The sequence below is a fragment of the Rhinolophus sinicus genome, chromosome 3 (genome assembly GCF_057876585.1).
Source record: "Rhinolophus sinicus isolate RSI-liver-muscle chromosome 3, RSI-T2T, whole genome shotgun sequence".
Classification (NCBI taxonomy): domain Eukaryota; kingdom Metazoa; phylum Chordata; class Mammalia; order Chiroptera; family Rhinolophidae; genus Rhinolophus; species Rhinolophus sinicus.
Genome location: NC_142503.1, coordinates 90,804,723 through 90,815,716, shown reverse-complemented (window position 1 = coordinate 90,815,716; position 10,994 = coordinate 90,804,723). Strand labels below are relative to the sequence as shown.

The window sequence follows — 10,994 nt, the reverse complement described above, 5'->3', positions numbered from 1 at the left end:
GCCACTTCCGACGCGTCTGGGGACCGCGATTGGTCCGCTGGGTCGCTGGGCCCACTTCCTCCCCCGTGAAGCCACTACGGCGGCTCCAAGGAGGGGGAGGGGGAAGAAGGGACGGCCGGTCCCGTCAGTCAGGCAGCGGGAGCCGCCGGGAGCGGATGGCGGCGGCGGTAGCGGCCCCATTCGCCGCCGGGGGTGAAGAGTCGGCGGCCACGACCTCCGTTCCACAGTCTCCGGGTCTGCCTGGGAGCCGCAGTGCAGAGCGGGCCCTCGAGGAGGCCGTGGCCACCGGGACCCTGAACCTGTCTAACCGGCGATTGAAGCACTTCCCCCGGGGCGCGGCCCGCAGCTACGACCTGTCAGACATCACCCAAGCTGGTGAGTGCTCCCTGCCCCGAGTCCAGCCGGGACCCTCATTTACATAGTCCCGCCCCCTCGCTTGTTTCTCTTGGGGCCCGGGAGTCTGGCCCACCCCTTCACCTCGCCATCGGGGATCTCGACCCTGCTGACTTGCATAAACCTGCTGCCACCCCCTCCCCACTTTAAGAACTACTAGACAATGAACGTGTTTCTCGTTTGCACGGCACGCCCAGCGTCCCTGGACGAATATTGTGAGAGCCCGCACCCTCCGCTTCTCTTCATTTGCATATTGGCGCACCTGTATAATGAATGGCCCCGCCCCTCACCTGGTTGGCTCATTTGCATGACTTCTTCAACTTAAGTTATGAACATTCCATAAAGCAGTTCCCACGAGCCCCTCTAATGACCCCTTTCTGTTCCTCCAGTTCGTCTGCAACTCTCCCCCGTTCCACCGAGATCCGAGCAGACTTGGGTTCCCACTTCCCATGAATTTGTCCCTAACAACCTGATGTTTCTGCTTACTTTCCTTGTAGTCCCGCCCCCTCAAGTCGCTGGCCCTCTTCACCCAGCCAGCCTGTCGGAAAGAAGCTAATCTCCCACCTCCCCTAACTCTTTTCTCCCCAGTTCTTCCGCCTATTATTCCTGAACCCCCTTATCTGAGACAACTCCCCCTTCCTGCGTGTGTGAGGTCATTGTGAAGTCTGTGACCTCATAGGGACCCTCGAATTCCCATTGCAGTTTCTGCTATCCCTAGGGAGAGGGACTTTGAGACAGTTGCTGAAAGGAAGGAAAACTTTAGCTCCCAGCTAGGAGTGCTGGGAACCTAGAGACTTATTACCCACCATGGCCCCACCCGCAGGATCCCTCTAATCATGTTCCCTCCACTCTGGTGTCTGTTGATGGTAGGGTCTGGGGGACTCTACTAGAGCAGTGCGTGAGTCAGGCCTTAGCTGCTCTGGAGGCAACCTATGACTTTGGGCTGGCAGCTGGGGGGTGCTGAGGGTCGGAAGTGGGGAGGAGGACTACATTCCCGAAGCCCCACCCCAGCCTGGCCCAGAGTAGAATTTGGGGCTGAATGTCCTCCTGTTGACACTGCCCTGAGACTGCATTTCTCCCTTAGCAGGTGCCTGCTCCCTTGCAAACACTCAAGTGGGCACAGACAGTTCTGGGAAGAACCAGTTTAAACCTCTCCACTTTTCTTGGGTTGCGGGGTAAACTGATTTGCCCATTGTGCAGTGAGTGAGTTCAGGAAACTGGTGAGCCCCAGGAGCCATCCTCTCCGTCTCCTCCAGCTACCTAACCCCCAAGCTCCAGATTGACCTCAGCAGCTGTGTGACACTCGCGCCGTCTGTTCCCTTCCCCTCCCCCTTGCTTGTTTTTTGACAAAGACCAAATGTTATTCTTTACTTCCTTAGGGCTCTGTCTCTGTGAGTGGACTCCTGGGGAAAACTACCAAGAACTCCCTGCTCCTCCCAGCTCTCCCCTCTTTCACCCTCCTCCCCCAGCATTCCCGCTCAGGGTGCAGCCAGATCTCTTGTGAGTGAGCTTGTGTGTGAAATGGGAAAAGCCCAGCTTTCTGAGAACCCCTCTCTGCCCTGTTCATGCAGCAATCCTTAGTCCTTTCAGGGCCCAGGTTCTACGCCCAGCGGGGCCTATCTTGTCTAGAACGCTCTCCTCTGTCCCCTCTCCACCAGCAGGGTGCTTATAGCATGGGGTGGAAAGGGGAAGTGACAGAAACACAGTGTTGCCCATACCCTGCCCTCCACACCTCCTTGCCCTCCAACTCAGACTAAAAGCTTCAGTTCGCTGCTGCTGGAATCATTTTGAACCTTCTCACCCTGCTTTCCCAGCTCTTTCTGAACCAGTGTTTTTGGTGCATGTTTCCTGTGGCACAGGTCCCTGATATCCCGCAGACTCTGTTCCTGGGGCCAGATAGTAGGATGCCTCCTGAGCTGGGGGAGGGGCCACTCTCACAAAGGAGAAGTGCAGCTCATTCTCTCACAGACCACATCCTGTGCCTCCTGTGCCCTGCCTCCTGCTGCCTGGGCTCCCTTCTGCACTCCCTTCCGCTCCATGCTTTTGCCCTTGACACCCACTTACCCCATCGGCACTTGTTCTCCTCCCCCTTCATGCACATGCATGCGTGCACACACATGGGGTGGGTGCAGAGAAGGAGGGCTGCGTGTGATCCTCCCACCCCCCCTGGAACTGTCTTCTCCCGTGACAGGTCTCCTGTCTGTGCACCACAGGGCTGGGAGCAGAGAGGGAGAGAGAGCGATTTCTGGGGCATCAGGCTATCATCTGCCCTGGCAAACACAGGGCCCACCAGAGACAGAACCTGACAGATTGTTTCTACTACATTTCCTGTCACAAGACTCATTTCCTTGGGGGATATACCCCAGTTTCTCCTCCCCTCAGCTTTTGCTCGCCCCTCCCTGAGGAGGGCCATCTAGGAAGCTCACACAAGTACTACTGCCCAGGACTTCCCCCAGCAGGCCCTGGGCCCCTCAGGCTGAGCAGAGGAAACAGAAACCCAGAGAGGTCTAAGCCGTGAGTGCCTCCAGATGCTGGGAACCCCAGTTGCCTGACTCCTTGTGTTGGACTAGCAAGCCACCACTTGAGATTAGGGGGCTGTCGTAGACTCTCTTCCTTCCTACGCTCTCCACTCCTCTCTGTGCCCGGGACACAGACAACGGTCCTGATTGCCTGAAGTCTGGGCAGTAAGAGAGGAAGTAGAGGAGGGCTGGAAGAGGAGGGTGGGAAGGAGCCAGCCCAGGAAGGTGAGCCCAGATGGTAGGGACCAGAGGACTCCAGTTCCCACCTCCCGCTTGGTTGACTTGCCTTTTCTTCCTGGTCTGTTACTTCATAGGGTCTTGGACCTGGCTTGCGGATCCCAGGGGCTGGTGACAAACCATTGTCCATTGTCAGGAGCCTTAACTCTAGAGCCAGGCTTTAATGACCCTTGGTTTCTCCCCTGAGTTAAAAACAGGCTGAGGTTGGGAGACAGCCCCTGAGGAGGGATGGTCTTTCTCAGTGGTCTCCCCAGAGGCGGTCCGTATTCTTCTCTTGAGCCTTCCAGCCCGTCACTTGCTATTTTCCTTGGAGTACCAGCCCTCTCCTACAACCTTTGCCTCCCATCTCTCCTGGTATCACAGAGCACCAGGAAGCACAAGACTTATAGGATCCAGCCACCCTTCCAGGATAGTCTGCCATTTGTGTGTTTGAAGACAGTAGACTTGTCCCCACTCCCCCAAATCTGAGCTTCTCCAGCTCGGTGACCCTAAGGCCTTTGCCTCCCCTTTGCCATTCTGGTTATGTTTGGAACGTGTTCCAGTTTGCAGTAGGCTTTGTTCTGTCTCCAGGAGCCCAGGTTTATAGTCCTGATTCTTAAGGTCTGCGAGGACGGTAGAAGGCTCGGCAGCTGGCTCTGGAGAAATTCAAGGTCCTCCTGCTCAGGGCTGGGCAGCTCCACAGCTCTCCCTTGACACTTGCTTCCCCTAGACCTGTCCCGGAACCGGTTCCCCGAGGTGCCGGAGGCAGCATGCCAGCTAGTGTCCCTGGAGGGCCTGAGTCTCTACCACAATTGCCTGAGATGCCTGAATCCAGCTTTGGGAAATCTCACAGCCCTCACCTACCTCAACCTCAGGTAGGGAGGCAGGACCAGGGGAGGGTGTGGCGTGACCTTCAGAGGAGGGTGGTGCTGGGACACGTGCCTGGGGAGTGTGAGCCGCTGCCTGTCTCCCTTCCACAGCCGAAACCAGCTGTCGTCGCTGCCGCCCTACATCTGCCAGCTGCCCCTGCGGGTGCTCATTGTCAGCAACAATAAACTGGGGGCCCTGCCTCCCGACATCAGCACCTTGGGAAGCCTGCGACAGCTTGTGAGGACAGAGAGGAGGGCGAGAAGAGGGGCTGTTGGGCCAGGCACCAGGCCCTTTTGGGGGGAAGTTGGGGAAAGGCCGGATGCGCCCTAGGGGAAGGCTGGGACTGAGGGAGGTGGCCAGAGACTGAGGCGGCTTCTGATGCTCCTGGGCTTGTGGCTCCTCCCTGCTTCTTTCCTCATCCAGGACGTGAGCAGCAATGAGTTGCAGTCCCTCCCCACAGAGCTCTGCAGCCTCCCTTCCCTGCGGGATCTCAATGTGCGGAGGAACCAGCTCAGCACCCTGCCTGATGGTGAGGAAAAGGAAGAGAGGTGGTGGGAGAGGGAGAGAGACACTACTTTGGAGAAGTCAGAAGGGATCATCACAGAAAAATAATGCCTTATTTGATCAGGCTTTTGCAGTGTATAAAACAGACTATAAATTATTTTATTTGCTCTTGACCAGCAACCCTCTGAGGCTGACAAGGCCCCTGGTCCTTGAGTCACATCTGCAGTGGCCTACCCCCCTTTCTGTGTCTTTCCCCACATCTATTTTTCAAATGTGGGGAAAGACACAGGAAGGGGGGTAGGTGAGTGCATGGGCACCCTGTAGAATCCCAAGGTCAGAAGGGGCCTTCAGGGTTACCCAGTGCCACCACTCACCCCAACAGGAGCTCTCCAACACCTGTGTCAGATTGCCCTGTGTTTGCTCCCCAGAGAGTCTGAATCAGAGGGGCCACGAGCTGGAGCCCAAGCAGCCCCATTTTAATGAGCTTATTGTGGTGCACCCCAACATTTGATAGCCTCTGCTCCAAAGCAGGCACACCTTCTTTAATTCAGCCAGCATTGTTTTGTGTGTGTGTTTCTGTGTTTTATGTGGGGACCAGGTAGAAGTGAGTGATGTCACTCAGATCTGGGGCCAACTCTTAAAACGTAATGGCTTAATTAAATCTTAATTTAATGGGAGAAACAAGCAGAGGAAAGTGTTTGAACAAGATACTTAGAGAGCTGCAGGAGCTAGAGGAGGCACAGGCCCTGCCTGGGCAACTTGAGGAAGGTTTCGCCCCAGAGGTACAGAGGGAGCAGACCATTAAAGGAGAGTTCTCCGCCCTCTGCGTCGCAGAGAGGAAATCCCATGTGCAGCGCATGTGGGTGGGCGGGAGCCGGGTCCAGCACAGGTGTGATTAGAAGAGCAAGCCAGGCTAGGCAGGAAGGACCTGTGCCATGTCAGTCTTGGTTTTGAAGAGCAAGAAACAAAGCTCAGGTGGTCATCCAGTTTCTCTGGGCTGCCCCCTACTCCTACGCTGGCCGTCTTTCCTTCGAAGGCAGTAGGGATACAAATAAGCATTTGATCAGGGCTTTTGCTGGACCATAAAAGAGACCCCAGTAAAATGCCCTGGGGACACAGGAAGGAGCAATGAATTCCAACCTAGTGTCTGGAAAGATTGCGTGGAGGAGGACACACTTGAGCTGAACCTTGAAAGATGTGTGGACAGAACAATGGCATTCTCCCAGTTGAGTAAACAGCATGTGAAAAGGCCCAGAAGCTGATGGGCTGGAGGGTTGTCTGATGTGATATCCTTGACTAGGGAATGGTGATTTATATTCTGTGTCTCGGGCCACCACTAATCCAACAGTGCCTTTTTGAGAAGTAGACAGAGGCACCCCTTCCTATGGGCAGGCACAGCCTCGCCCAGGGGCAGGGCAGGTGGGATTGCACACTGCCTGGGTGCCCTTGTGTAGGGCACAGCCCACTCACCCTCAGTAGCCCCAGCTGCAAATCATGGAAGGTTTTTGAGCAGAGTAGTGTCCCAGTTGGTTTGGGGCTTGTGAGAATGAAGGAGCAGTTGGAGTCGGGAGTGGGCAGGGAGGAAAACAGGAGCAAGCACCTGGGACGTGCAGGAGCTGCAGTCAGGCCTCGTGGGGGAGGGGAAGCCTGCAGGTGGGCGAGAGCTGAGGGGCAAGAGTGCAGGGAGGCTGTTCCTGGCGGTGCCCTCAGCCAGCCAGGACACAGGTTGTGGGGGACCCACGGGAGACTGGCTGGCCCGAGCAGAAGGCAGAGGAAGTGAGCACAAGGCCAGCCCACTTTGGGGATACTTCTGACTCTTCCCCACCCACCCCCAGAGCTAGGGGACCTTCCTCTTGTGCGCCTGGATTTCTCCTGTAACCGCATCTCCCGCATCCCGGTCTCCTTCTGCCGCCTCAGGCACCTGCAGGTCATCCTGTTGGACAGCAACCCCCTGCAAAGTCCGCCTGCGCAGGTGAGGGGTGGGCCTGGGGAGGGCTAGAGGGACTGGGCAGGAGTGGGGGGGCCGGTTGGTAGCCAAGCAGGATCTGAGGTGCCCCCTTGCTTCCACTTGACTCCTTTCATGCTCCTCTTTACACTTAGATCTGCCTGAAGGGGAAACTTCACATCTTCAAGTACTTGTCAACAGAGGCTGGGCGGCGTGGGGGTGCTGCACTGGGGGACTTGGCCCCTTCCCGCCCCCCGAGTTTCAGTCCCTGGTAAGTTCTATGTGGGAAGGAAGGAAGCTCCTGGAGCCTTAATGCCCTTTTCTGGCACCAGGGTCCCCATAGTTTCTGGAGGGAGGATAGGGGTTGCTACCCAGTATAGCACTGACCAGGTTTCCCTGGCTGGCCCCAGCCCAGCTGAGGACTTATTTCCTGGACGTCGGTACGATGGTGGGCTGGACTCAGGCTTCCACAGTGTTGACAGTGGCAGCAAGAGGTGGTCTGGAAACGAGGTAAGTGCCTCCTTTCCAAGGGACATTGGTGATCTCAGCCCTGGGGGAGCATCTGAGCCGGGACCCGTTGCCTTGTACCTCTAAATCTCAGAATGACACATGGTGGCTGGAGCTGTCCTCTTCCTTCCTTTGCCCAAGTATTCCGGGGAAGAGCTGGCTCGGCAGCAGATCCCAAGGCCCTGAACCCCATGGGTGGGTCCCCAGTACTACAGAGAGGCTGCCTCCTATGTCTGCATTTCTACATTTACAGTCAACAGATGACTTTTCGGAGTTGTCATTCCGGATCTCCGAGTTGGCCCGGGAGCCTCGGGGGCCCCGAGAGCGGAAGGAGGATGGCTCTGGTGAGTAGTGGGGTCAGGGGCCCGGGGGACTAAGATGAACGGATATGCTTGAAGGCCCTCATCTGCTTGCTGACATATCCTGGCTTCTCCAGCTGACGGAGACCCCGAGCAGATTGACTTCATTGACAGCCATGTGCCTGGGGAGGACGAAGAGCGAGGTGCTGCCGAGGTGAGGGGCCAGCCCTTGTCCTTATGTCCTTCTGCTGTGAGGAAGGAGGGGCCAGTGCAGGCTTGAGGACCAGGCACTCCCTCAGCCTCTCCCCTATTCTTTCTTCAGGAGCAGCGGCCACCAGAATTAAGCCCTGTGGCAGGGGAAGGGGAGAGGGCATCAAGCAGCAGGTACCCAGAGCCACCTGAGCTGGCACCTCCTCCCTTTACTCCATCTCCCTGCACCCTCTCCTCTTCCCTGAACTTCTCTACCCTTCTCATCCTGCCTTTGCCCCTCAGGCGGGAAGAACCGGCTGGGGAGGAGCGGCGGCGCCCGGACACCTTGCAGCTGTGGCAGGAGCGTGAGCGGCGGCAGCAGCAGCAGCAGCAGAGTGGAATGTGGGGAGCCCCCAGAAAGGACAGGTGTGGGCGCAGGCTACTGCCAGGTGGTGGGCCCTGGAAATGAGTGAAATGAACCCTCCTGAGTCACTCGGGGTTGGCAGCCCCCTGCCTGATACTGCTGACCCCAATTTCCTGCAATTTCTAGTTTTCTGAAGCTGGGGGTCAGGGCTGCTGGTGGAGGTGCTGCTGCCTCGTCCGCTCAGGTCACCTACAAGTATGTGTCCCTCCAGAATCCACCTCCCTGAGCCCTCTCCCTAAACAGCCTCTCCCTGATCATCCCCTCTAATTCCCTTTCTGTCTTTTCCTCAGCGGCACGCCCAAGTCCAGTGCCACCCAACTGGGAGCTTCAGGGGCGCAGGGGCCCCCTGCCCCTGCCCCAGCCCCCACCTCCCAGGAGCCCCTTCCTATATCTGGACCAGGTGGGACAGGGGCTTTGGGAAGAGGATGGGGGCTTGTGTAGGTGAGGGTGGCCTGAGGGAGGAGTGCGACACTGAGGGCTGCCTCTCACCTGCCCCTTTTCCCTGGCTCTGGCCCCCAGCAACAGCACCTGCTCCCCGGTTACTCGGCTCCATCCAGAGACCAAACAGCTTCCTCTTCCGTTCTTCTTCTCAGAGTGGCTCAGGTGGGTTTCCCCTCCCCACCATTTACCCAGTGCTAACCCAGCACTAACCCCTGGGCTGTGATCACTGCTTCTGGCCTGGGAGTCCTCTGGTCAATTGTCCCTTTGTGTTTAAAGTCCCACAAGCACAGAGGCAGGAGATGTGGGCGCCAGGCACTGCGACCCAGCCACAGTCTAGGATGGCAGTGCAGACAGCCCACACAGCCTCCTTTTTTCTAGGCCCTTCCTCACCAGACTCCGTCTTGAGAACTCGACGATCCCCCCAGCTTCCGGATGAGAAGGAGCTGATGGCTCAGCTGCGCCAGGTAAAAGGTGGAATCTGTGTGGGTGGAGCCTGGGCTCAGCATGGCACCTGCTGGTCTCCTAACCTAGCTCAGCACCCTCTTTGTGCACCCTGGTGCTTTGGCTGAGGATGGGAGGGGATGGCTGGCGTTCCCGGCTGATCCTGACCTCTCTCCCCATCTTCCATGGCCTTCCAGGTCCTTGAGTCACGGCTGCAGCGGCCTCTGCCGGAGGACCTGGCAGAGGCTCTGGCCAATGGCGTCATCCTCTGTCAGCTGGCCAACCAGCTGAGGCCCCGCTCTGTGCCCTTCATTCATGTGCCCTCACCTGCTGTGGTCAGTTGGAGCACAGGGTGGGAAGTAGGGAATGGGACAAGGGACTCCTGTGCCCTCTGCCTTACTCTCTCCTCTTTCCGTTCTTATGCTTCCCTAGCCAAAACTCAGTACCCTCAAGTCTCGGAAGAATGTGGAGAGTTTCTTAGAAGCCTGCCGAAAAATGGGGGTGCCTGAGGTATGGGGGGCTGGTCTCTACTCTAAAGAATGGTGGTGTCCTGGGCTCAGCTGAGCCCTTTGCATGGGTGGCAGGGTTCCATTCACAGGGGTGTCTGCTCCCCATAAGGAAGCCCCTGTCCTGCACAGCTCCCTTCTCTGCATGCCTCCCTTCCCTGCACTTTGCATGTTGGCGTGGCTCTGTCTCTGGCATGTGAGGGCAGGGGGGGGAAGAATTGTTTTGCTGCTGCTGCTGCTGACGTCTGCCCTTTGTCTTTGTCCATCTGTCCTACTCTCCCTTCCCAGGCTGACCTGTGCTCGCCCTCGGATCTCCTCCAGGGCACTGCCCAGGGGCTGTGGACCACCCTGGAGGCCGTGAAGCGGGTTGGGGGCAGGCCCCCCCCGCCCCTCTGGCCCCCCTCTGGCCTGGGCGGCTTCATCCTCTTCTACATGGTCTTCATGCTGCTGCTCTATGTCGTCTACACTCGGCTCCTGGGTTCCTAGAACCTGAAGTCACCCCTCCCACACCACCTTGCCCTGTTTCTATTTATAAGACTCCTGTGCAAACCCCATCCCCACCAGTGGTGCCTTCAGTCCCTACCAAAGACACTAGTGAATCCCCCTCCCCTCACAAACACTGACCTCAGAGGCCCCACTCTGGTGCCCCCTGACCCTGGGCCCCCAGCCTCTGGCTGCCCTCCTGTAGCCCCTCCCCTCTCAAGTACTGATGGTGCCTTCATGCTCTCTCCCACCCAGCCCTGCCCTCTGCTCCCCGAGATGGGGTAGACCTTAACCTTCCTACTTTTATTCTCCACCCCACCTCCCACCCCTGCTATAGGGGGCTAAATTATCTATATTTTGTAGAGAGAACTCTATATTTGTAGGGGATGCAGGGCCCAGGCTGGGTCCCCGTCTCTTGTATAAATTGTACAGACCGTGGCTGCCTGTGTGTGTGTGTGTGTTTGCGTCTGCTCCTGCTGTGGCCAGGCCCAGTCCTTGCAGTGCCCGTTGGGTTCTATGTGCCAGCCTGCCTACTCCAGCATTTCCCTCTGGAAATGACAGGTCTTTTCCCCCTGAGCCCTGGGCCCCTGTGTCATCTCCCTTCTGTTATCTGCTGGCAGCTTCCCTGCATCACATTTGTCCCCAAGCTGTGTCCAAGTGCCCCTGACCTTCGCCTTCTACATTTTGAGGGCGATCCTGTCAGCCCCCTTTGACCAGGCTCCTTTTGGGTGTCTCCCCCCTGCCCTCTGTGAAGGGCAGGGAATCCCAGAGGAGAAGGTGTAAAGGGGGACTTAACCTGGGCCCCTCCCCCCCAGGAGTCCCTGTGCCAGCCCCATCACATCCTGGAAGAGGAGGGGGCCCCGGGAAGGGGCCTCCCCTACATCGCTGCTGTCGTCCACGCACTGCTGGAACAGTCTTAGGGGTTGAGTTAGGGGCGCAGGGCCCCGACCCGCCTGGGACCCAGGAACAGAGAAGACAGCTGCTCCTGGGCTCTGCTCTTTAGCAAGGACTGGTGAGGGCGGCCTCGGGCATGGCCCTCTTCCTCAGGCCCCGCTTGGCCCGAGGGTTTGGAAGCAATGCTGCCCAGCAAGGCACCTGGCTGCCTCTGGGTGTGGTTGAGGGTCTGGGATGGAAGACGGGCGCCGGATGTTGTGTCAAGTGCAATAAAGAAGCCGGAAGGTCTAAGTTGCGGCTCAGGTGTGTGTGTGTATGTGTGTCTGCGAACGAAAGCCGTGCCATGCGTTGCGGGGAAGGGGT

General features: G+C 57.8%; 1 protein-coding gene across 2 annotated transcripts; it reads left to right on the top strand.

Annotated features, from left to right (window-relative positions):
• The first annotated feature begins 19 nt into the window (after nt 1-19).
• LRCH4 (leucine rich repeats and calponin homology domain containing 4) lies at nt 20-10,922 on the top strand. 2 transcript variants are annotated; one of them, XM_019752736.3, is made up of 18 exons: nt 20-375; nt 3,859-4,003; nt 4,109-4,235; nt 4,422-4,527; nt 6,338-6,474; nt 6,603-6,718; nt 6,858-6,957; nt 7,208-7,298; nt 7,391-7,467; nt 7,576-7,637; nt 7,746-7,868; nt 7,993-8,061; nt 8,157-8,266; nt 8,386-8,469; nt 8,686-8,771; nt 8,946-9,083; nt 9,181-9,258; nt 10,553-10,922. In XM_019752736.3, exons 1-18 carry the CDS (start codon nt 156-158, stop codon nt 10,655-10,657), a joined length of 1,974 nt encoding a protein of 657 aa, XP_019608295.2. In that variant the 5' UTR covers nt 20-155; the 3' UTR covers nt 10,658-10,922. The 2 variants fall into 2 exon arrangements, with proteins under 2 accessions (XP_019608295.2, XP_019608294.2); XM_019752735.3 differs by having other exon boundaries at nt 9,543-10,922.
• The last annotated feature ends 72 nt before the right edge of the window (nt 10,923-10,994 follow it).